Below are 24,833 nucleotides of genomic sequence, written 5' to 3'. Positions count from 1 at the left end.
CATCGGAGTCGAGAGAAAATAACAGGGAAAACCCACCCTTGTTTCCGCATGTTTCACGTGTCATGACATGTGTTTAAAATGAATCCGTATTTCTCGACAACGAGAATTGAGAATTGTTTTAATGTTTTCTAGAAAAGTAAAGCATTTCATGGAATAATATTTCAAGAGAAGTCTTTCACCATTACCTTCTGTAAACCCTGTAAGTTGTTTGTAAATCTGTGAACTTTTATTTTTTTTTCTGTGCCAAAAGTGTATAATGGCTTTAAACCTTTTGCCATAAGCTAATTTCTCCTTGAAACCAAAGTACAGTCAGAAAGCTAAACAGATTATCAACGATACCAAAAGGTTATTTTGAGAAAAATTTAAAGGTTAAATAAAATGTTACAGCAGGAAAACGCCTGGCAATGATGTAGGCCAATTCAAATGAAATGAGCTTTGAATCTTGAAATGCATTTGAAAGTGGATAACACACAGGATAACTTAATAGTTTTAGGGCGTTCATGACCAAGTAATTACATCTGGTGTTTATTGACAAGAACCATGCAGGATGTCTTGAACTTTTGTGCACCCTTGACAATAAGAGGTACTTGTACTGTTGCTTATCACATCATTGACTTATGGTTCACACCTGATGTTTATTTGCGAAGGCCTTTAGGGGAGTGTTGAAAGCGCCCTCTGTTGACCCGACATGGTACTTTGTTCCCAAGGTCGCTGTAGATCAGTCACCCTCACCAGTGCAAAATGACATGTTTACATGGTCCTCAACTGATAGTGTGTACGTGTTGAATTTCCCACTCCCAGTTCGGAATGAGATTGTTCATACTTGTAATAAATTCCCCTAATTTTTTTTAATTTTTATCCTTACCAGCTCTCCATGATCCATGATCCCTGATTCCGAAGAAAGATCCCTAAAAATAGACCACCTTTTCTGTTTTTTGTTTTGTTTTACACATACAGTACAAAGCTGCCAGCATTTACTGATTAAGCAGAAACTCAACTAAAAATGAATCAATTTTTCCATGTTCTAATGAACTACATGTAACTTGAACATTCTCCCTGATTTTGCTTGTCACTACAAGGCAGAGCTGCTAGCTTTCCCTGATTCTGCAGAAAGTTCCCTAAAAATAAATCACCTTTCCATGTTCTGATGAACAGATAAGAAAATGTTCCCTGGTTATGAAAGTTTTTCCTATTATGTTGAATGAAACCCCTATTACCATCCTGAATATACAGTGCTAACACACATCAATGTAAGAGTAAAACCAAAATGAACTAGACATAGAATTTTGGTTTATTACAAAAACACGGTGTTCGTTTGAACTTTACGTGATGACGTAGTTAAAAAGCATTGAACCATAAAGATGACTTTTTATACAATGTGTCTTTATTTTATAGTTAAACTAGTATCACACTTTTTAACAACTCCTTGTTTCCTCACAAATGCAATATGTTTATGTGAGAAAGAAAAAAAAACATAACAATAACAATAAATGTTTGACTGTTAATGAACCATTATCTTGTCAGGTTTGCTGACTTATGCATATTCATTTTGGTTTTATCCTTACTCTGTGTAAGCACTGTATATTCAGTTCTTTCCCAAGTTCTGCAAAACAAATCACGTGCATGTTACTTGGTTGGGATTTGAACCCAGAACCGTTGCCATTCTAGAGCAGTGTCTTACCAACTAGACCACCGAGATTGTCCGGGAGCTAGACATCTAGCATTTATTTTAAAAATGTAATCGTTCTTACACGTCAAATAAACAGTGGGAAACAAAACCAAATTGGATGCCAAGATTTAACCTTGACTATTCTTGATGGAATGAAGATATTTCCATTGTCCATCAGCCTTAAGTCTAAAGGTGGTCTATAAACAGTCACTATGCAAATCCTCAAGGTCTCTTTGTAAAAGCTTATGTTTTCATTATACCTGCAAAACATTGTCTCCTGAAACGATGCCAAACTCTGCACAAGAGAGGCTTCCTAATAAAACTGTTTGTCCATTTTGTTACAATGGCTAGACTCACTAGAGATACTTGGTGCAAAAAAACATTGTATCTTAAAGGCAGTAGCACAACTAGGTTTTTCTTTCTCTTTTTTTTTTAAGGGGCAAAGAAATAATTGTATTGTATCTTATTTAGTTTTTTCTTTCTCTTGTTTTAAGGGGGGGGGCGGCATTCGGGGTAAATCATTTTATTGTATCTTATTTAATTTTTTTGTGTGTTTGTGTTTGTGGGGGGAGGGGTGACTATGGGCTTTTGAAGGGTTCTGAGTTTGGGCACTTTTCCCCTACTCACCCATATTTATCTTGATGTAGTAACGTGCTAAACTTTATGGCGCTTCGTAGCCTAGCGGTTAAAGACAGTGGACACTATTGGTAATTGTCAAAGACCAGTCTCCTCACCTGGTGTATCTCAACATATGCATAAAATAACAAGCCTGTGAAAATTTTGAAAATTTTGAGCTCAAATTGGCCGTCGAAGTTGCAAGATAATAATGAAAGAAAAAAACACCCTTGTCAGACGAAGTTGTGTGCTTTCAGATGCTTGATTTTGAGACCTCAAATTCTAAATCTGAGATCTCGAAATCAAATTCGTGGAAAATTACTTATTTCTCGAAAACTACGTCATTTCAGAGGGAGCCAATTCTCACACCATTTTATACTATCAACCTCTCCCCATTTTTCATAGGAAAAAAAACTGAGCACTTTGTTTGATACACCACTTACATGAGTAGGGGTGTGGTGTGATAAAGCTCTTTATCTTCAAGAACGCGCTAATCCTCCAATCAGATTCGCAGAATGGAGTGGTGATAAAAACCTATATTGCACGGCTAATATCACTACCTGCGTCTTGTGTGTTCTATGTCACGCGCCACGTTTGCTTGAAGATAAATACATATCACATGCGCGCTCGTGTAAATGGGATGCAGAAGCGCTATATTTTTCCGTATTCCACTCGCGCTTGTGTGATAACTTATAATAGGAACTTCTCGGTGGCAGTATTATTATTATTATTATGATTAACTTTGGTCACAAGTCCAATATCCCCACTGTTAGCAGAAACGTTCCTTTCTTCTGAAGGTATGTGGGACTACCTTTTAAATATGAGATCTACTCCTTTTACATTAATACCACCATTCAATGGTTTATGTGTATCTCGATTTTGTTACCCAATCGCAAAAGCATTTTATCTGAAGGCTCAACCCTTTTATGTGCACTTCCATGAAATTTGAAGCGAGGTATGATGTTTGTGCAGAAGTCAAGACAGTTTTGTGTAACATTAAATGCTACCCTTTAGAGGCGCAGCATATTTGACATTGACGATAACACAGCCAGCCTGTTTGCCCAGATTATAGGAGAAGCAAGCTGTCAGAGGGTGCATTAATTTCTGTAAACATTGTCATACTATATTGATAGTCGGTGTGCCTTTCAAATAATTGAATCATGTTGGAAACATATCACTTCCAAATTCAATTGGAAGAGGTATATTTTTGGAACAGTCCTACTTTCCAAAACATTTGCTAGTAAGTTTTTGTTCAATCAACTTGGTTTGGTTTATAACACGGCAACGACCCTGCAAGGTTTTAAACGACCGTTAAAGAGCAAGTCACTACTCTTTTATTCCCATTCATAAATGCTTTTTTGGTTAAAAGTCGTAATAAAGTAAGAAACTCTGTGAAACCTATCCGTTTTCGACATGCTTGAGCTCTGTATGTACGACGTCCGTGTGTTGCATTATGACTGAGATGCCCAGTTTCCGGATCCCTTCGTGCGCGTTGTAGTCTTGGTGCAAGACGTTCTCGTTTTCCTTTCACACCCAGCGCGACCAACTCACCGACAGTGCCCGCATCACCCATAACAATAAACGTCTTGCACCAAGACTAGCGCGTAGTATCCGACTACAACCGATTATAAACAGAGCTCCAGCTGGTCATTATCAACCGTTTAAACACTGACACGCTCTCCACCAATAGGAATAGCGAAACTGTCTGCGGTATTTATAAATGTCTCTTAATGCCTACGTCGTATGTACATGTACATGTAGCTCAGCCTTTGTACTCAATACTATTTTACAATTATCATGCCTGTTTAATATTGCATGCTGGTATTGCATCAGTCAAAATCAATTTGATGATACTCTATGGTTAGACAGTGGGAGGGTTATTTTCCACACAATATCAGTTGCAGGCTTTCAAAGTCTGTTTATAAATGATCGAAATCACATATTGAGTGGTCAGACAGTAGGAAGGTTGACTGTGGACTATTCACTTCACAATATCATAGTGCAGGCTGACAGATTTTGTCTAGCAATCAAAACCACAGTGGATGATATGTAATGGTCTAACAGGGTTGACTGTGTACTATTCACTTCAGAATATCATACTGCTGGCTGTAAAGGTTTATTTATCAAAATCGCAATTGATGATATTGAATGGTCAAACAGTAGGAGGGTTGACTTTGTACTGTTTAGATTAATCAACCACATCATATCACATTGCAGACTATCATTCAATACCATGTGGATACAGTATGCAGATTTTATTCAGATCCACGTTTGGTGTTGATTTGCTTTTCCGCAGCACAAACATTTAAACGTGGTGCTATCTCTTGAAATGATTTACAGTAAAACATACATTAAAATTTATAAGATTAAAGACAGTGGACACTATTGGTAATTGTCAAAGACCAGTTTTCTCACTTGCTGTATCTCAACATATTCATAAAATAATAAACCTGTGAAAATTTCAGCTCAATCGGTCATCGAAGTTGCGAGATCATAATGAAAGAAAAAAACAACCTTGTCACACGATGTTGTGTGTTTTCTGATGCTTGATTTCGAGACCTCAAGTTCCTAAATTTGAGGTCTTGAAATCAAATTCGTGGAAAATTACTTCTTTCTCAAAAACTACGTTTCTTCAGAGAGAGAGCCATTTCTCACAATGTTTTATACTACCAACCTCTCCCCATTACTTATTACCAATTAAGGTTTTATGCTAATAATTATTTTGAGTAATTACCAATAGTGTCCACTGCCTATAAATACAATTATAACTACATCAGATTAAAGCATCTCCGATGACTACAAATCAATCTGATTTAACAATTGTCTGTAAGAAATAACTCGCATGAATCCAGCAGCCTTTTAGAATGTGCCAGACTTGCCCTAGGCTAAGCCCGTGATTATTTTTAGCTACCCATTAATGAACTGTGCAAACTGTTCTCTAGTGGGAGCAATAGAGAGAGATGGATGGGATAACGGGAAAAACACCATCTGTCTTGAATTCAACTCAGGAACTAGAAGATTTTCAGATTTTAGATGTTATGTATGAAAGAGCTTGGTGCCCCAAATCACATGAATCGTTGATCTAATAGAATTTATAAAAAAAAATTCTGCACTATAAATATACAGAAATTTAGCTTCCATTAGCATATAAGAAAAAACAACTAGAAGTTAAAAAATAATAACTAGTGTTAACTAGTGTAAGACACTAACTAGAGTCTTAACTTTGCTTGTTAAATGTCTTAACTAGTTAAGGCATTTGCTCTTTCAATATAAAGTTTGTGGGTTTTTTTTTTTTTTGCCTCTGGTATACAGTGCTAAAGGAACGTTACAGAATTGGTAAGAAACAAAAACTGTGAAGATCACAGATTTACATAAAACATACACGGTCAAATGATGATGATAGTTGAAAACATCCCTTGAAATATTTCTGTCTGAATTGTCATACTTGATGAGAAATAAATAATATAACTTCACGTTTGGAGTTTATCGCTCAGTGAGCGTTTTATTCATTTTTATTTTGGCATATTCTTTTGTGACCCAGATGGCCGATCGATCTTAAACTTCTACAGGTTTGTCAGTTTATGTATTTGGTGGATTACATAAAGTGCATACACTGCTAGCAACTGTTTTGTTAGCAAAAACCAATTCTGTAATGTTCCTTTAAAGGGAAGGTACGCGTTTGGTAATTACTCAAAACAAATATTAAATTAAAAAATGACTGGGTAATGAGCATTGAAGAGCTGTTGGTAGTATAAAACATTGTGGGAAATGACTCCTTCTGAACAGAATCTGAAGTAACGTAGTTTTTGAGAAAGAGGTTATTTCTCACTAAAATAATAAAAGACTTCTACCCAGAAGTCTTTACTTCCTATCTTAAAGCACACAAATTCGTCCAATAAGGGTGTTTTTCTTTCATCATTTTCTCGCAACTTTGATGACCAATTGAGCCCAAATTTTCACAGGCTTGTTATTTTATGCTTATGATGAGATACACCAAGTGAGAACACTGGTCTTTGACAATTACCAAACGTGTATAGTGCCTTTAATACACAGTGATGTAAGGGTAAAAACAAATGAAATAAGGAATCTACGATCGTTCCCATACTAGTTGTAAATTGCTAATAAGCAATAAAACTAAACTGAAAATATCATTTCAAAAGTTTTATATATTGACGGAAATCCTGAGCAAATATGTCTATGAAGAAAAAATAATCTCTAATTAGATAAGAATACATAATCTGAGTAACGATTCGGATGTTTTTCAAAGTCAAATTCTTGGGCATAAATTGTATATTTTTTTACATCACCACATTACTTGTTTCTCAAAATACTTTATACTATCAAAAGCTGTTGTAGACTTCCAAGTGATTACCAAACGTATACCGTTCTTTTAAACATACAAGAAGAAGAAGTTTCTTATATTGAAACAAATGGAAAAGTTTAAATGCTATATCAAATAATGTATAAATAAGGGAATCAATGTGTGGTGAAGAGGTTTACAACTAGTGGTTTGATCCCAACGGGGCTGGTTCTTGATAATTTTACCGAGACAAAGTGGAGGTAAATTATAAAGAACCAGGGCTCGGCGGGTTAAAACCACTGTTGAAAACCGATTCAACACACTTTGATTCCCATTCATAAATACCTTTTCGGTCCGAAAACATCAACACTTTTTGGTCACAAAGTAAAATAAATGCAAAAATTATAATTGTTCAATGATTTCTTTCAACACAACACCCCTCCAGCTATGAAATTGTAAGGCCCTCGGTTAAACAACTCCTTATAAGGGAATGCTGTGCACGTCGCGCGTATCGCGTGATGGTGCACAACTATTTCAGCCGTTGCTCTCGACCACTAGGAATGAAGAAACTGTCTTATAAGCACAGGTGCAAGCTTGCGTGTCACGCCCATGCTTCAACACTTTTTACTGGTCATAAACAAAGGTTTATACACATCCCACGTGACGCGCTCTCCACCAATAGGAATAGCGAAACTGTCTGAGGTATCTATGAATGCTATATCAAATAATGTATCAATGCTCTGCAATGTAGTGTCAAAGTGAAATGTTTTATTCTACTATTAAAAGCTGCTGTAGACTTCTAGGAAATAATTATTTATTTTGTTATTAATTCCAATGATGATAACCAAACGTAAACCTTCCCTGTAAGATCACCCAGTTTTGTTTTCTTTTACCGCAACCTAATAATCATTTCTCCTGATCGAACAGGTTGCGTGGCATTTAATGCAAGATGAATTCATCCATCAGTATAAACACTTTGAGGATCTGATTCACCGTTGCTACCCGGGGGCTAATGTCACTCTAGACTTCAAGGTGCAGGACCTGCTCCAGTTCTTCTCAGAAATCGCTCAATCTCATTAAAGGCAGGTTGCCAACACGTCCCAGCCCATAGAGTTATATATAAGAACTAGAGGGCGCACTGGCCTATATACATGTACGTGGCTCGGCATGCGCATATGCGGCCATTTTCTAAGTTTATAAAACAGCAGGGCACAGCATTTGTTTGTGCGGCCATTTTGTAAGTTGACAAAACAGCATCGCGTAGCGTTCAATAACCACAAACTCCAACTCGACTACATATTCAATGCGCGTGCAAAATGGAGCGCGTGTCTCCTTGCGGTCCTGTCACACTTGTGCAAGCAGCATCACCAGTGCGCCATCTAGTACCCCAGTTTATATATAACTCTATGCCCCAGCCACATATGTGAAGACTAGAGCATTAACTTTTTTCTTTTTTTTTAAGGATCCTGCAGCCGATTTCACAAAAGGCTAGAATTATTCCAATCTTGAGTTGGGACGAGTAACTCATCCTACCTTAGGATAGGTTCAATGCGTCCTATGGACTAAGGATACGAAACTTAACTCATCTTAAGTCATAAGATTAATCCTAAATTAGGAAGAGTTTGGTGAAAATGATGGCTGGACTCGGAACAGGAGGAAGAAACTGAAGCAGAAAAGTATTGCTTAACAACTTTGGGACTTGAAGTAAAACATTTTAAAAAAGCAGGATACCAATCACAGATGGTATTTGTGGCATGGTTTTTTTTGTTGGTAACCATTTTATAGGAAGCATAATTTTGTTGTGCTTAGGTACTCTCTGTACCCAGCTCTATGAAATTGGGCACAGTGTTCTAAACCTGTGTTTAAAAAAAATCCAATTGCTTCATCAGTTCATATACTACAAAAAGGGCAGGATACCATTCACATATAGTATGTGTGACTTGGTATTTTGGCTGGCAACCCTATTCAGGTAAGCATGATGTTGTTTGTGCTTTGCTACTTTTTGTGCTTCAGTATAGCTCTATGGAGTTTGGCCTTTATCATGATTAAGGTATCTTGGTCAAGTACCCTGCGTGCAATAGCAGTAATGATTACTGAATCTCAAAAGGGGACAGGACAGCTTTGTGCCATGTCAACCTCAATCTTGTTTCGTTGATTTTGAGCGAAGCAAATGAGTTAGCTGACATTTCATTTAAAATGTAATTGGATCCCACTACCCGTTGAATTGGGGGTTAACCGACAGATTTACCCAAACAAAACAGTGCAATTATAATTTCCGCCATTTCTCAAAATGGCTTATTTAACTGAGACAAGAAGTTAAGCCAACCTCGTTCCTCAGTGTACGATCTGGACGTGCCATTTTCTTCAATTTTCCAGATAGCCTTGCTCGATCATAACCCCCTGGAAGTGTGACTTGAAAGTATCCAAATATATTTGATATGTATATACTTTCTGTCGATAATCCATTCTGTGTTAGACGAAAGGTGCATTGATATGTCAATCTGTATGCAGTTTAGGAGAACCACATAAAAGCATATTTTATTTGTACTGCATCAGAATATCAAAGTGCAATTTAACATGCCCGTCCTAAGCGACTTGAGAATGTAGGCCGTGACACTTGTGTCCTTAAGCAAGACACTTCACCATTGCTTCGTCCTTCGGATGGGACGTTAAGCCGTTGGTCCCATGTGTTATGTAACGTATGTAATAGAACCCAGTGCACTTATCGGAAGAAGAAGGGGTTCGCCCCGGTTGTTCCTGGTCCGATCGGCAGCAAATTGCACCACAGCACTTTGTAAAACATTACACGATGCTATCTGAATTAGGTCTCATAACTCAAACATAATCCCACATCTTGCAGGAAATACTGTATGTTACAGCGTCACGGTGACGGACATGTGTGCTATATAAGAAGCCACTATTATTATTATTATTAAGTCTGCCCGTAAAGCGGTTATTTTTTTCTTAGCCAATCGTCATTGATATTTAGTGTTTCCATACCAGGGTTTAGTGACAAAACGTATTGTTATGGCGCGCTGACCATGGTAGCAAGACTGAAGTAACGCCTTTATATTCTGATTGTTTAAACAGATTGCATGCACACTTTTGTGTGTCATTCCCTATCCCAAAAGCTAGGTTCTGTACCACAATTTGTAACTACTACAAACAAGCAAGTCTGAATGTCCTGGTAGTGTTAAGTCTGTAGAAGTCTGTAGATAGTGTACTGGATTATTTAAAACAGATACATGTATATATTTATTTAATCAGGAGAAAAAATGTAAGCACTGAGATTGATGTGTAAACAAACATGGAAATAATTATCAATAATCTTGCAAAAGAAGGTGACTTGCCTGCCTAGTATAAGAACCTCCCCTCCGGGATAGGCCGTATCTAAAGTTGTACATGTATCTTGTTTTCATAACAAATACTACCAATACTAAGCAATTCAAGTTTGCTGCAATCAATGCACCACTTTATCTGAAAGCAAACTCTGACCCCCACCCTTGTTTTTAAATCATTGTAGTGCACATTTCACATACTCTTACCATGTAACTTACGCAATACAAATGAACCAGTTATATTATATTAAAGCAGCGTGTACATTTTTGCTACAAATTGTGCTTGCTAGAAACTGTTGGCAATTATGTACACATTCTGACGATGCTGTGAATTTTTTTATTTTTTTTATTTTGCTTTAAATGAAAGTTGAAGATTTAAATTACCATTTTATATAATAGAAAAGGTATTGTTTTGTTTCTGTTAAAAACAGACAATATGGACAATATTGATTGCTTCTGCATAACTATGTGTTTTATTTTAAAAAGATATTAATAAAAGGAAAAGATATGTAACAATGTGTCAAAAAAGGTTGTTGCTTCATTTTGGGGCCTATGTTATACAAAATAATAAGTCATATCTTCATGGTGCCCTTATACTTCAGTTTCTGGTTTCCTTTCCACACACTCTTTACATGGTTGTGTCAGAATTGTATTTATTTATGTACCAAACTTACAAATGGTTTTGTTCTAATATTGTTTTTCTGTCGCTGGACAGCCACAATTAAAGCGTGTTTTGATTGAGTGGTTTCAAGTCATGATAGTGTAGCTGAGTCATTTTAGTACAGGTTCCAATCCCAGTCAAGAGTATATGTTATTGGGCAAGCTACTTAACCATAATTGCTTCCCAACAACCAGTAGTAAATTAATATGTTCATGGTCAAGTTAAATAACCATTATCACTTCCTATCACTCAGGAGTAAATAGATATAACAACATGTGTAGAAATTGTTGATGTTAACATGGCGATTAGTAACTCGTTGGACAAGTAGTTAATGGTCCCACGCGGTGAGTTGTTGCGGTGCTATGGCGAGATCACTGTTCTCGCGCGAACTGCTGTTTGCTGGTTTCTACTCGTGACAGCAGTAGTAGAATATCGCGGGGAGAGTCAGAATGCTATCACAGCGACAGACAGTTAACGACTTGTCCACAAGTCTAGTAACTTGTGCGCGTGCAATGAACAGGTTGGGTAATATTAGAGTCAGGTGCTTAGAGAAGGCCACTAGGCTTGAGAAGCACAACAAAAAATACACAGGATTGTTGCTGTTATATACTACTTTTAAAACAAAATGGATTACAGTTGCCCATATTATAGTACTTGGCATAACTTTTAGAGTACAGGTTCAAATCCTGGTCATGACAGACACTTATGTTCATGGGCAAGTTACTTAACCCCAGGAGGAAATGGATCCCAGAAGGTATAGATATTGGTGATGTGATTAGTTAGCAACCCCTGTGCGCAATGAACAAGTGGGTATTGTAGTGTGTAAGCCGCTTTGATAAGCCTGCTTGGCTTGAACAAGCGCAAATAAATACACTTGTTATTTGTAAAACAATACCATAGTGTAGTGCTGGGCATTTCTTAAAGTATGTGTTTCCTGGTCATGACAGTTAAGTTCGCAAATTAATACACTTGTTATATGTAAAACAATACCTTTGGATAACAGTTGCCCATAGTACAGTACTTGGCATTACTTAAAGTACGGATTTCCCGATCATGACGATTAATTTCATGGGAAAGCTACATCACCATAATTGCTTCCCATCACCTAGGAGTAAATGGATACCAGCAGGTGCGCAATGAACAATTGGGTATTGTAATGTGTAAGCTGCTTTGATAAGCCTGCTTGGCTTGAACAAGCGCAAATAAATACACTTGTTATATGTAAAACAATACCTTCTGGATAACAGTTGCCAATGGTATAGCTTTGCTTTACTTAAAGTATAGCTTTGCTTTACTTTAAGTATAGGTTTCCCCGTCATTTAAATTATGTTCGTGGGCAAGTTACCTAACCATAATTGCTTCCCAGCACCCAGGAGTAAATGAATATCAGCAGGTATAGATATTGTTGATATGATTAATTAGCAACCCCTGTGCGCAATGAACAAGTGGGTATTGTAATGTGTAAGACGCTTTGATAAGCCTGCTTGGCTTGAACAAGTGCAAATAAATATATGTAAAACAATACCTTTGGATAACAGTTGCCCAACGATTAATTTCAGGGGCAAGTTACTTAGTATGTTGATGTTAACATGATGATTAGTAACCTGTGTGCGCACAATGAACAGTTGGGATAGTATTAGTGTCAGGTGCTTAGAGAAGGCTGCTTGGCTTAAAAAGCTCAACAATAAGTACATATCTTATGGATGGCAGTTGCTCATAGTACAGCAATTGGCAATACTCGCATATTGGATGTATACTTGGAAGTTGCTCATAGTACAGCATTTGGCAATACTTGCGTATTGGATGTGTACTTGGAAGTTGCTCATAGTACAGCAATTGGCAATACTCGCATATTGGATGTATACTTGGAAGTTGCTCATAGTACAGCAATTATAATACTCGCATATTGGATGTGTACTTGGAAGTTGCTCATGTACAGCAATTGGCATTACTCGCATATTGAATATGTAATTGAAAGTGTTTTACAGTTTTACAAACATGAACATGATAATATGCGCACTGCTGGTCTGAAGCTCATACATACTGTTAAGCAGGTGTTAATTGAGGCAGAGTCATAATTCCCTCTATAAGATAACAAAATATACAGTAACTGTAGGCAGTATTTGTATTTTTATGAGTTTGTGTTTTGGAAAATACAGCAAGACTGGATGTTTTTTGTACTGAAATCATTGCCTGAGCTAAATGATTGTTAAAGTGGTTGAATGGTAGATAGTTTACGTTCGCGATACCTTTAAGGTGACTACAACTACGTCTGGCTTTATAAGTCTACGTACGGGCTTGTTTGTGGAAGAAACTCCCTTTTTATGTCTCAAAATTTAACATAGTTATTCGAAATGGTAAATTTCTTTAAAAAAAAGATGAGTTAGCGAAGCCGGTTGGACTTTTCAGAGGATTTTCGATGCCGGTTTATTTTGTTGTCGTTCAGGCCCCATGTAGATAGCAAACACTGTCAACCACGCAATGCATGGGGCTAGGCATACCAATCTCAGCCGAGTCTAAAGGGATGGGTGTTGAGTTGCCATAAAGCTGTTGGATTGTGATTCGGAATTGTGTAATAGTGCTCAAATGCCTGAAATGTTGTGGTATCGATCACGGCCTTGATATTCAACGCCCACAGTCAGAAGTCCTCGCTGAGGATTAAGACAGTTATCTCCAAGGAATGTGACACATACATTGCACAATATGAAGAGCATACACATTGTAGTCAAACCTCGTTTTAAGGAGTACTTTATAAAGTAGTTCTGTTTGTGAAGCCTACATTCTGAAGTCACGGATACAATTTATGCTATGTGTTCCTTCATTTTGCTGTATCTAAAATCAGTGTTCGTATTATTAAGAGGTAACTTTGGCCAGCCCAGCGATCTAGTTACGAGAGTCGAATGTACATCAATAACTAAAATTGGATTTAAGATAAAACCGCCGTTGAGTCTGCTTCTTGAATGTTAGACAGTTATTTCTGCGAAAACCTTTTGACGATTACACAGCTGAACTTGTTATACTCAACGATATAGTTCTACTTATAAAACGAGTACGTTCCGAAGTCCCGACTCCCGAATGTTATTTCTGCTTTGTGTTTCTTTGAGTCCTACATGTAGAACAGTGTTCCTGTTCTAACGGGGTAATTTGGCCAGCCCTGCGATGTTACGACAGTCAACTGCATTATAACTATTACTTTGGATTTTAAACAAACTCTACCCCGTCCTTTAGATTTCAATGTACTTTCCTTCCCACTTCAATCTGGTTTTTGTGCCCCCAGAAAACTCAGCATGTCCTGAAACGTATGTAGACCGGCCTTTTGCATGTGTACTAAACAAAAACTAAACAAGAGTTCCCTTAAGGGTCAAACATCATCACACATTTTTCTCCACCTCGAATATTTTGTTATTAAGAAACTCGTTCCCATCCTCTAGTTTGAATCTTCCAATCTTCTAATAACAAGAAATAATATATCATTGTCGTTGGTATGAATGGATCTCTCAGCATCACTTTACTTTATTCATATCTCTGTAATATCATTTGTTTTGTTGTGTTGTCATTTTGCCTTCGAGAAAGACTATGTAACAAGGTCGAAACGTCAGGCCATTAACTATTTGTTGCATCATTTACATACATAACTTGTTGTGGTTTACTTTCTTTGGAATATAATATGAAACCCAGAGCCTGAATGTCAAATTATGTAATCGCGTTTTAGTTAAAACACCAAGGTTGACAGTTCATGTTTTGGCGGGGATTTTGTGCAGATACATGTATAATCATTGTCATTTTAATGTTTAATATATTTTGTTTATTTCTGAGTACCTATTATGTAATCCACATTATCTTATGTTATAACTCAAGTTATTAAGTTATAATAACTTCCATGAAACGTTGTGTTATGTGATACTTGAACACCTATTATGCGTATGGTGTAGGGTACGCCCTGTGTTTTCTTGTTACTCAAACCATGGAAATTCCTTCCTCCGTGGTGAGATGGACGGCTTGGTCGACCTTGCCAAGGTGCTAAAAGCTGTTCTGCTTAAGAATTATACCAGTACCTTTCTCCATACCTTCACTCGCTTGGCTGCACCTGTTATGACTGTCCCCACAAGGTTTACAAAATGTACCAATAGTGCTTAGTGCTCATTGTTAGTCAGATCCCTCCTACACATGAGATCCTTTTCTAAGTAGACTGGAAAGCTTTGAATTGAGTGTTTATTTTTCCACTCATGTCAACATATTGCGCAGTTACCCGGCGAGAGATACATCATTTTGCTCCTCGACGTTCGTAATGGCTGGCTACGTTACAAATCCTCCTTCTTCGGCTGTCTTATTTGTTGTATCGTGTTTGATGTTATTGTTTTCCTTGGAGAAAGTTCAATCTGATGTAGTCATGATTAACACAACTACGGGGATGCTTAGCGGTGTTTCTGACGACACAAGTGGCAGTCTGTTTCTGGGTATCCCCTACGCCGAGCCACCGATCGGAAGTCTCCGATTTAGGGCTCCCGTACCGAAGATACCGTGGGAAGGAGCCCGGGCTGCCGACAAACACGGGGCGTCCTGCCCACAGGACATGCAGAGTAACCCGCACTTGCAAGACCTTTCCGAAGAAGCAAGGGTGGTCAGTGAAGACTGCCTTACTCTGAATGTCTACTCTCCAGCTGGAGCTGTTAGCGAAGCTGTCATGGTGTGGCTCCATGGTGGTTCATTTGAGACCGGGCAAGGAGCTGCTTATGACGGTACTGATCTCGCGTCCAGAGGAGTCGTTGTAGTCACCCTAAATTATCGTCTTGGCCCGCTGGGGTTCCTCAGTACAGGAGATGAGTCCACGGGTAATTACGGACTAATGGACCAACGTCTCGCTTTGCAGTGGGTGAAAGACAACATCGCCGAGGTTGGAGGGGATCCAACTAAAGTAACATTATTCGGCCATGATGTCGGTGGTAATAGTATCCTTCAGCATCTTGTAATGTCAGAGAGTAGCGACCTTTTCTCCAGGGCTATCTTTCAAAGCATCTCCTCCTCGTATCCCATGGAGTCTGTTAATAATGTTGTGCACGCCGACGCTTTGGCTGCAGCGGTGGGATGCGTAGAATCCGAGTACGTGGACTGCCTGAGAGCGCTTCCTCTCTACGTTCTGATGAACGGTCAGGTACAAGTGAAGTCCGGACACCACGAGACTCTGGTCTGGGGTCCCGTGACCACCTTCGGTACCCAAACTTTGCAAGAGGTGCAGGGAGACAAACATGATTTGATTGTCGGCTTCTCTTCGAGTGACGGCTCTGGGGTCGTGGACAGACTTGGCCAGGGGCCTCTCTCACGCGAGGCATGGGAAGCATATTCAGGACCCTTCGTCGCAGGTGGTAAGGGACATGGCAGCACCCATGGAGGCAGTAATGAGCAGGGTATTCTTCTCCAGGCTGCATTAGACCACGAGTACCTCATCCCCATTGATGGCAACTCGACCGACGGAATGCTGCGTCTCCAGCAAGCTGTTGACTTGAACACTGACTCCCGCTATGTGTTACCGACTGTGTTGTTACTTCGACAGGTGGCTAGTATCGCTCAGAGTGTTCGCCTCTACGTGTTCGACCATCGTACCACTTCTGATAATGGGTAAGCAACCTTTTTGATAAAAAAACTTTTAAAGGCACTGGCCACTATTGGTAACTACTCTATTGCTAGCAAAAAAACTTACCAGGTAACGAGCTAATGATAGTATAAAACATTTCGAGAAACTGCCCCTCTGAAGTAACTTAGTTTTTGAGAAAGAGGTAAATTCTTACTCGAATATTAAAAGTCTTCATGCCTGAAGTCTTTTATTAATTTGTAGGCATCTGAAAGCACACAAATTTGCGCAACAATTGTGTTTTTATGTCGTTATTCTCTTGCAACTTCGAATTTATTCCACATTTTCAGAGACTTGCTATACACCAATTGAAAATAATTATCTTTGACAATTACCGCTGTCCAGTGCATTTAATGTAAGGTAGATATTCACGCTTATTTCTTTAGCACATTATGCTTGGTTTGAAACTTTGCATAATAAATTTGGTTAATTAAATCTCATTAACATTTACATTATGCTATAAATACAATAGTACCACGAGCATCATGAGCATGAACCACATTTCTTTTGCTAGAAATTTCACAGGTTCATGTAGAACCAGAGAGTAAGCAATAAAATGAAGTTCCCATTAAAAAGAAAACCAATGACGACGTTCCATACCTTTAACAGAACGTTTGATCCTCTGGTACCAAATTACCCACATGTCAAGGCACTACGCAACCCATCCATACCGGTAAATTCAATTACTATCTCCCGCTTGCATCCCCGGTGTGTGGTTTGTGCAAGTCGATAGGACATCAGTGGGTGGGCGAGGGGATGGTTGCTCTTGATTAAGTTAACTCACACAAATGTGCACGGAATGCTGTTGCAGGGGTTAGAAAAGAACCAAATTGAAGGGCCGATTTGGACGAAGCCTTTTAGGCAAATAAATCGAAAGGATGGTGTTGAGAGTTTAGGGCAAAACAAAAACGTGTTTAGCGTTCTCCTTTTAAAGAATAGAATAAGCAGTGTCTTTTTTTTCAAAAGCAGCCTTAATACAAACCCCTCAGCTTTTTCAAAAACATTCTTGTTGCTGAGATCGCTAAAAAGCATTCTTTTTGTGAAAAAAAAAACACTTTTTTCCCGTTACAAATAGTTCATAATAATCCTCTTAAGGAGGGCAGGTGGCCTATTAGAAGGAAGCGGGCGGGGACGCTAAACAGCATTTATTTATTTGGCCCAAACTTGTACCTGCCAATGTGTTATTTTAACATCGATCGTGGCGCTCCTATGGGAAGGACTACTTTGAAAGATATTGTGGGACCCCAATGAAGGCCAGCATCAATCCAAAGTGATTCAATTCCAGTGCATAAATAAGTTACTGAAAATAAGTTTGACAATTATCGCCTACATTCACCTCAACAACAGGCTTGTCAATTTAGATAGTCCTCCGTGACAAACAAACTCGACCTTTAGGCACGGCTGCAGACTGCTATCTATTTTGTCGAAAGGGTTAGATCCTTTTTGTAAACGTACGTCATTTTTAAATTGAAGATTAAAGTGTTTTCCCCCAAACGTAGTCCTACATACCTTGCAGGTTCTAAATCGCCTTGGCGTCACTGAGTGACGGATATTCGTGCTGATAAGAAGCCAGTATTCTTATAATAATATAACGAGATGTCAATGAACGTGTGATTCCTAATTGGAACCAACTTATAGTATCTTAGTATGAAGGTAGTTAGGGAGCCAACTTATGTTATTTAAGTACTTAGGGAACCAATAGGTACCGAAGTACTTAGGGAACCAACTAAAGGTATAAGTACTTTGGAAACTAACTTGTGGTACCTAAGTACATTGTACTAGGGAACCTAAGGGTATAAGTTCTTGGGGAACCAACTTTTGGTACATAAGTACTTTTTGGGAACCAACTAAGTGTATTTTAGTACTGGAACCAATTTGCGGTACATAAGGGAACCAACTAATGGTATTTAGGTACTTAAGGAACCAACTCGGGGTATACGTACTAACCAACTAAGGGTAAACATACTTAGGGAAACAACTAAGGATATAAGTACTTAAAAAGCAATGATATACGCCCCCTTTAAGTTTCAACGAGCATTTAATGAAACTTAAAACGCTGCCCTTTAACAAAAACTGAAGACTCTTGGCGTAGCTGCCATTCACCATTACCTGGTGTCAGTTGGTTGGGATGCGCAAGTGTGATGGATATCACAGATGAAGTACACGAAGAAAAACACACTGCTGGGAAGGGGGAAGCCAGCAATGTGGATAAAGACACGAACCAATATAGATGCGATTGCAAGTTGTGACATTAAAGGCACTGGACACTATTGGTAATTAGTCAAAATAATTGTTAGAATAAAAACTTACCTGGTCGAGCAATGGAGAGCTGCTGATATAAGCAACACTGTGAGAAACGGCTCCCTTTAAAGTAACGTAGTTTTTGAGAAAGAGTTCGTTTCTCACTCAAATATTAAAATACTTCAATCTAAAGCCTTTTATAGGCATCTGCAAGCACACACATTTGTTTTTTCTTTCATTGTTCTTTTGCAACTTCGATGACTAATTGAGTCCAAATTTGTACCGATTTGTTTATTTAATGCAATCGTTGGGGTACACCAAGTTAGAATACAGGGCCCTATTTCATAGAGCTGCTTAAGCACAAAATTTTGCTAAAGCAAAAAAATCGGCCAAGACTCCACTTAATTGTTCTGCTAAGTAAACAACAGCTAAATGCCAGTCACAAGCAATGTACATGTATGTGGCATGACATTTTTTGCCAGTAACAAGTGAAAAATAAGCGAGCTATTTTTGTGCTCCAAGAAATTGGGCCCTCGTCTTTGACAATAACCAAAGATGTCCAGTGCCTTTAAATCAACGCATATTCTCCTTATTGGTTAACTATGGAGGGACTCATCACTATGTGGAGCTACACAAGAAGCCTCCCTTGGATATCGCTTCAGAAAGCCTCAGACTTAACAAGAAATAAACTGATAATGATATCACAAAACCATTAGAGTGCTCTAATTAATTATATTAATAGCCGATGAAATTAACAGGGTTTCCAAATTGCAGACGTGTGTGGGGTTCGGAAATCGAAGGGGAAACTCGATGGAACGCAATTCGGTTGGGTGCAATCAGTATACAAAATGACGTTGGTTTTTCTTCTCGCAATTTTCTTTTCAATAACTGTAAGAACAAGTTTGGGTGACAACAAATACCTTTGAGCTGGCTCATTGTTAATTAGACTACCCGCTGACTTACTAGACGCAACAAAAATCAACCGCCAAAAAAGACACTTTTGACATTCCCAATAACTATTTTATTATTATTATTTGTTCGTCATTAAACACAATACAAAATACAAAACCGAAACACACAATACAATAAACACTAACATATAAATGAACTGAAACAAAAAAATTACAAAAATGTTGCCCTCATGCATTTAGCTCATGAAAACAAATCTAAAACAATACAATAAACTGATAAATAATAAAATATTGAATAATTACGTGTATACTAAATAAAAAAGTAGCCTGTGATATCATAGTAGGCCTAGTGACATTAGGTTTAATGTTTTCCTCATAAAATACCAAAGAGAACCATTCTCATTGCTATTTAAATGAGTTTGATCCTAAATATTCCTGTCTAACTTAAGCCTATGTATCGATTCAAACGACTTCATTTTCCACCTTTTACATCTATTTTCACCTACATCTATTTCAGATATCCGTCTTGGCTTACAGGTGCTCCACATGGTTCTATATTGCCCTACGTCTGGGGGAAAACCGGTAATGATTCCTCTTGGTCGACGGATGAGGGCGCCCTTAGTGACGTCATAATGACGTATTGGACCAACTTTGCCAAATACGGGTGAGTTCTAAGTGACGTTATAGGCGACAAGAATGTGTAATAACTCGACTGCAGTCATTTTACTGGCAATTTCATCACAGCAATTGTCTTATATACAATCTTCAGATTGTTTGCCTAATTAAAGAGTACCACATCTTAATATTCTTAATGACGCTGTTTCTGAAAGTATCTACGAAGTTATATAAGTGCCTTATTAATCAATTCTTTATGACATTTTTTCATCCGCACCATTTGTAGATCGCCGAATCAGAACTCTGCAGTCGCATGGCCTGATTATGAAGAAGCGAGTCAGAAGTATCTCCACCTTCAGGTTCCAGACATCGTCGCTCGTCAAGCCTACCGCACCCCAAAGGTGGACTTCTGGCTCAACTGGCTACCAGAACTCACCGAGTTCATCAGCCAATGTGATGCGGAAGAGACAGTTGAATGTGAAGGTGTAGTCGTGGGAGGAACCGTTGGTATCACTGCTTCTGAGGCTGGAGATGTGATACTTGTCTTACTGATTGTACTTGCTGTTCTTGGTCTTCTGTGCATTGTGTTGCTGACTACCACCTGTGCGTACAGGGAGAGGTCGAAGTCACTCTCGCGTACCCTGACGGGGGACACCGAGATGGCGCTTAAGTCGTGGGGGAACGCTTCCTCGAGTCTACCGTCTACCATCGCTGTATCAGTGCCTTTCCCTATGGACGATCTACCCCCACCACCACCAGCTCTCATGGACACTGACGACACTAAGCCTCTCATCCCAGAAAGTCAAACACCTTCAGAGAGTCAGAAAGAAGAGGCGGACTACGAAAACATCATCGACGACGAGGAAGTCAGACAGGCACTTGATCATATTGATGCCGTCGTAGACAATGCAGAAACGGCTTCGGTCGACCTTGGAGATGGTGGACAGCCCAGCGATGACCAGAAACCAAAGATAGATGAAGAGAAGGAAGAGGAGCCAGAAAATGAAGAACCGGCCCTTGAGGATGAGGTTCCAAAGAACGAAGAGGCAGGCACCATGGAGGATGAGGCACCAAAGAACGAAGAGCCAACTGTTGAGGATGATGTACCGGTACCACAGGAGGACGAGGTTCCGGCTTCTTAGATAACACCTGAGGAGACAAAATGAGGCTTTAAGAAGTCGTGTCGTCTGGAAGCGATTGATTAGCTTCAAACCTCGTGTCCAACGTGAATAAAAAATGTGTAATATCTTGAACACTAATTTTTTTTTTTTTCCTGGGCTGTCTGTCCATCGAGTTAAGCCTGATGTTTGGACCACCAATGAAGCAAGCTTTTCAATAGCTTCAAAGGTCGTGTTGGATTTTTTTTTCATCTATCAAATATGACTTACTATATCGATGATCACTTTAAGTTTTATACAATAAATAATGTTTAAAACCAACAAGTTTCTAAACTTGTGTTCTGTTGACATTGGTGAGCCCCTGACAAGAGCTAAACGAACGACCACTCACGTCACGGCTCTCGTAATGAATTCGTTTACCTGGGGCAGCCCCCACTGCACGCACCCATTATTTAAGTGGTTTTTATGTGTTTTTTTTTTTTTGTAATAAATCAAATAGGTTAACTTTGGATGTTGTACAATCAGTAAATTTTGTAACAAACATTTTGTAAAATTTGGTTTTGTTGACATGGATTCGGTTTTTTAGTGATTTTTTTTTATCCGATTGTAAAATTGTACCAAAGGCGTCTGCAGCGAATGTGGAAAGACCCGTCCGTGTAGAAAGACACTTGTACTTTTTTGGTTGGTGTTTTTGATGTTTGTATATTTTATAACTATTGATTCTTTTTACAATTAATTAGAGTAACTTTTTGTTTTATACAGTCAATACATTTTTAAGCCAACATCAGTTTCTAAATTGTTGTTTTGTTGACATGGATTTTTTTTATATTTTTTATTATTCGATTGTAAGATTGTATCAAGGGCGTCTGCAACGGATATGAAAAGACTCTTCCGCATAGAAAGAAGACACATGTATTTTTAGACCCTAAATCCACAATCTCAAAGCTAGAAGTATTACCGCGGCACACTGGCAAGCCACTCCGTCAAGATTGCATCAGCATTTTAGCCTCAACCTTATCTCTGCATTTGCACAAAAGAACGCGCATTTCTGAAAGCCTTTTTATATCTTGTCATTCATCGTAGATTTTGTATTGTGAGTGGTTTGCCTTTGGAGAAGAAAAGGAAGGGTTTCCGATGTAGGCCTATCCTGGATTTGTTGACGCGCGTGGATTTAAAGGGACATTCCACCGTTGTACACATGGAGGATTGAATTAGGCACCAGCCTATCATTGCAAAATCTGGGCTGTGACATTATGGGTGTTTGACACATACTATAAAGACCAATTAAATTGACACAATAACATTAAAGGGTGCTAAAATAACGCAATATTTTACTGTCATTTCGTTTATTCTAGTTAATTTGATGAATAAGAATTGATAATTTTTAGTATTAAAGAAAGTACTAATTGAGACCGTCTGTCCAGTAACTGCGTGATGTTCTTGGCGTCACGTTCTCGAACCCACTGTTCGACCCTTGGGCATGTACGTGTACATGTATCTGCTAATATCGATGTTGCATATGTGTTGGATATTGGATAGTTCCATCGGTTTGTACAGCAAATATCGATGATGCTCTTTTAATGTTGGATATTGGACATTCCATAGGTTTGTACAGTGAATCGTACAATTCAAGTTGCAATGTTAAAGAATCCAATAATTAAGACCGTCTGTCCCGTAACTACGTGATATTATTGGCTCCACGATCTCAAATCCATTGCTCAACCCCTCGGGCATGTACAGCAAATATCGTTGTTGCTTTTTACTTGTATTGGATATTAGACATTCCCATAGGTTTGTACAGCGAATATCGATGGTGCTTTTAATTATTGGATATTGGATATTCCCATAGGTTTGTACAGTGAATCGTACAATTTAAGTTAGAATATTTAAGAATCCAATAATTGAGACTGTCTGTCCAGTAAATTTCACGTGATATTCTTGGCTCCACGTCCCAACCCAACGCTCTTCCCTCGGGCGTGTATTCCTGGTCACGTTTCATTCTTCCGAGCTCGTGCCCCGTCTCAAGCCGCAGTTCCGTGTTTGCAAGTCAGAAACCCGACAAATCCTTCATTTCAGACCGAAAGCACGTCTAGAAAAGCTCATTATTTGCCCCTCAAAGACAATAAAGAGCGCTGCAATGAGATGGTGATGAATTGTTCTCCTAATAGAGGACGGAACTATGGCGATGTGGTCGCCGCTCAATCAATGCATCTCGTGTTTGGTTTGAGTTTTAAATGGAACGTACAGCCTTGCCTTTTGAGAATTAGTTGAGGGATGTATGTTTTATAGGCACCGTGTTTGTAATATTACGGCAAAACTACAAACCATGGTTGTTGTTTTTTTACTGTAAGTGCATCAAGATGAGGTATTATAATTTTAAGGATGTTGGGAAACTTCTGTTTGAGTACCAAGACGAAATATAGCAATTATGGTTGTTTTAAAAACTATTTTTAGTGCGGTCTTTGAATCAAGATAAGCACCGTGTTTGTAGTATGGCAAAACTGCAAACCATGTCTTTTTAACTGTATTTGAATCAAGATAATAAGGTATTATAATTTAAAGGATGTTGGGAAAACTTCTGTTTGAGGATGGCTTCTGTCTTTGAACAAAGACGAAATATAACAATTATGGTTGTTTTAAAAACTATTTTTAGTGCGGTCTTTGAATCAAGATAAGGTCAAACATTTAAGGATGTTGGGGAACTTTAGTTTGAGTTTGATTTTTGTCTATCTAGATGAGGTATGACAATTATGGTTGTTATAAAAACTATTCTTAGTATGAAATGTTTACTGTCTTTGAATCAAGATAATGTATAACATTTAAGGATATTGGGAAAACTTATGTTGAGTATGGTTTCTGTCTTTGAGTCTAGATGTGACATAACAATGATGGTTGTTATATAAACTATTTTCTGTGTGGAATGTTTACTGTCTTTGAATCAATATAAGGTATAATATGTTTAAGATGGCTGGTGTTTAAATCCAGATGTGGTATAACAATTATGGCCGCTATTCTTAGTGGCGTATGTTTGCTGTCTTTGAATCAAGATAAGGTATAAGGATGTTAGGGACATTTTGCTGGCTGATTTGAGAGTACACGTCATTGACTTTTTATATGCAGATGTTTGACGATGATATTGTTTCCAACTAACCCTTCAACAAAGAATGCTACACCTGAGTCCCTTTAAAGACACTGGACACTATTGGCAATTGTCAAAGACTAGTCTTCTCAGTTGGTGTATCTCAACATAATATGCATAAAATAACAAACCTGTGAAAATTTGAGCTTAATCGGTCGTCGAAGTATATCTCGTCGGCGAGATATTTAATGGAAGAAAAAACACCTCGTCACACGTAGTTGTGTGCTTTAGATTCTTGATTTTGAGACCTCAAATTCTAAATCTGAGGTCTCGAAATCAAATTCTGGGAAAATTACTTCTTTCTCAAAAACTTTGGCAATTCAGAGGGAGCCGTTTCTCACAATGTTTTATACTATCAACCTCCCCCATTACTCGTTACCAAGTAAGGTTTTATGCTATTAAATATGTTGAGTAATTACCAATAGTGTCCACTGCCTTTAAGTCAGGTGTTACCTCCTGCGGTCTGTACGCTCAAGAACAACAACTGCGCATTTCACGGATAGAAACACAGCTCCCTATAAGCGATCCGCGTGCGTCATTATTATTTTCGTATGGTGCGATTTTTGTCACATTACGTAAACAAGGCGGCACAATCTA

At 38.4% G+C, this 24,833-nt stretch overlaps 3 protein-coding genes across 3 annotated transcripts in view; all 3 read left to right on the top strand.

Moving 5' to 3' along the window:
* LOC117293741 (exocyst complex component 1-like) overlaps positions 1 to 8,330 on the top strand; it is a gene marked incomplete in the record, with an annotated part of 50,606 nt that extends 42,276 nt beyond the window's left edge. The window contains 1 exon segment of the mRNA XM_033776169.1: positions 7,512 to 8,330. Coding sequence (XP_033632060.1) covers positions 7,512 to 7,664 — 153 coding nt within the window.
* A 6,643-nt stretch (positions 8,331 to 14,973) lies between these two features.
* Positions 14,974 to 16,203, top strand: LOC117293539 (carboxylesterase 3-like). Its single transcript, XM_033775896.1, has one exon. It carries the CDS (start codon positions 14,974 to 14,976, stop codon positions 16,201 to 16,203), a length of 1,230 nt encoding a protein of 409 aa, XP_033631787.1.
* A 3,551-nt stretch (positions 16,204 to 19,754) lies between these two features.
* LOC117293882 lies at positions 19,755 to 21,192 on the top strand. The gene is made up of 2 exons (XM_033776357.1): positions 19,755 to 20,028; positions 20,266 to 21,192. The coding sequence occupies exons 1-2, from the start codon at positions 19,817 to 19,819 to the stop codon at positions 21,119 to 21,121; spliced, it is 1,068 nt and encodes a 355-aa protein (XP_033632248.1). The 5' UTR covers positions 19,755 to 19,816; the 3' UTR covers positions 21,122 to 21,192.
* Positions 21,193 to 24,833: the final 3,641 nt, after the last annotated feature.

Source organism: Asterias rubens, chromosome 8, assembly GCF_902459465.1.
Source record: "Asterias rubens chromosome 8, eAstRub1.3, whole genome shotgun sequence".
Classification (NCBI taxonomy): domain Eukaryota; kingdom Metazoa; phylum Echinodermata; class Asteroidea; order Forcipulatida; family Asteriidae; genus Asterias; species Asterias rubens.
The sequence above is the reverse complement of the archived record's forward strand: the minus strand, read 5'-3'. Positions and strand labels throughout refer to the sequence as shown.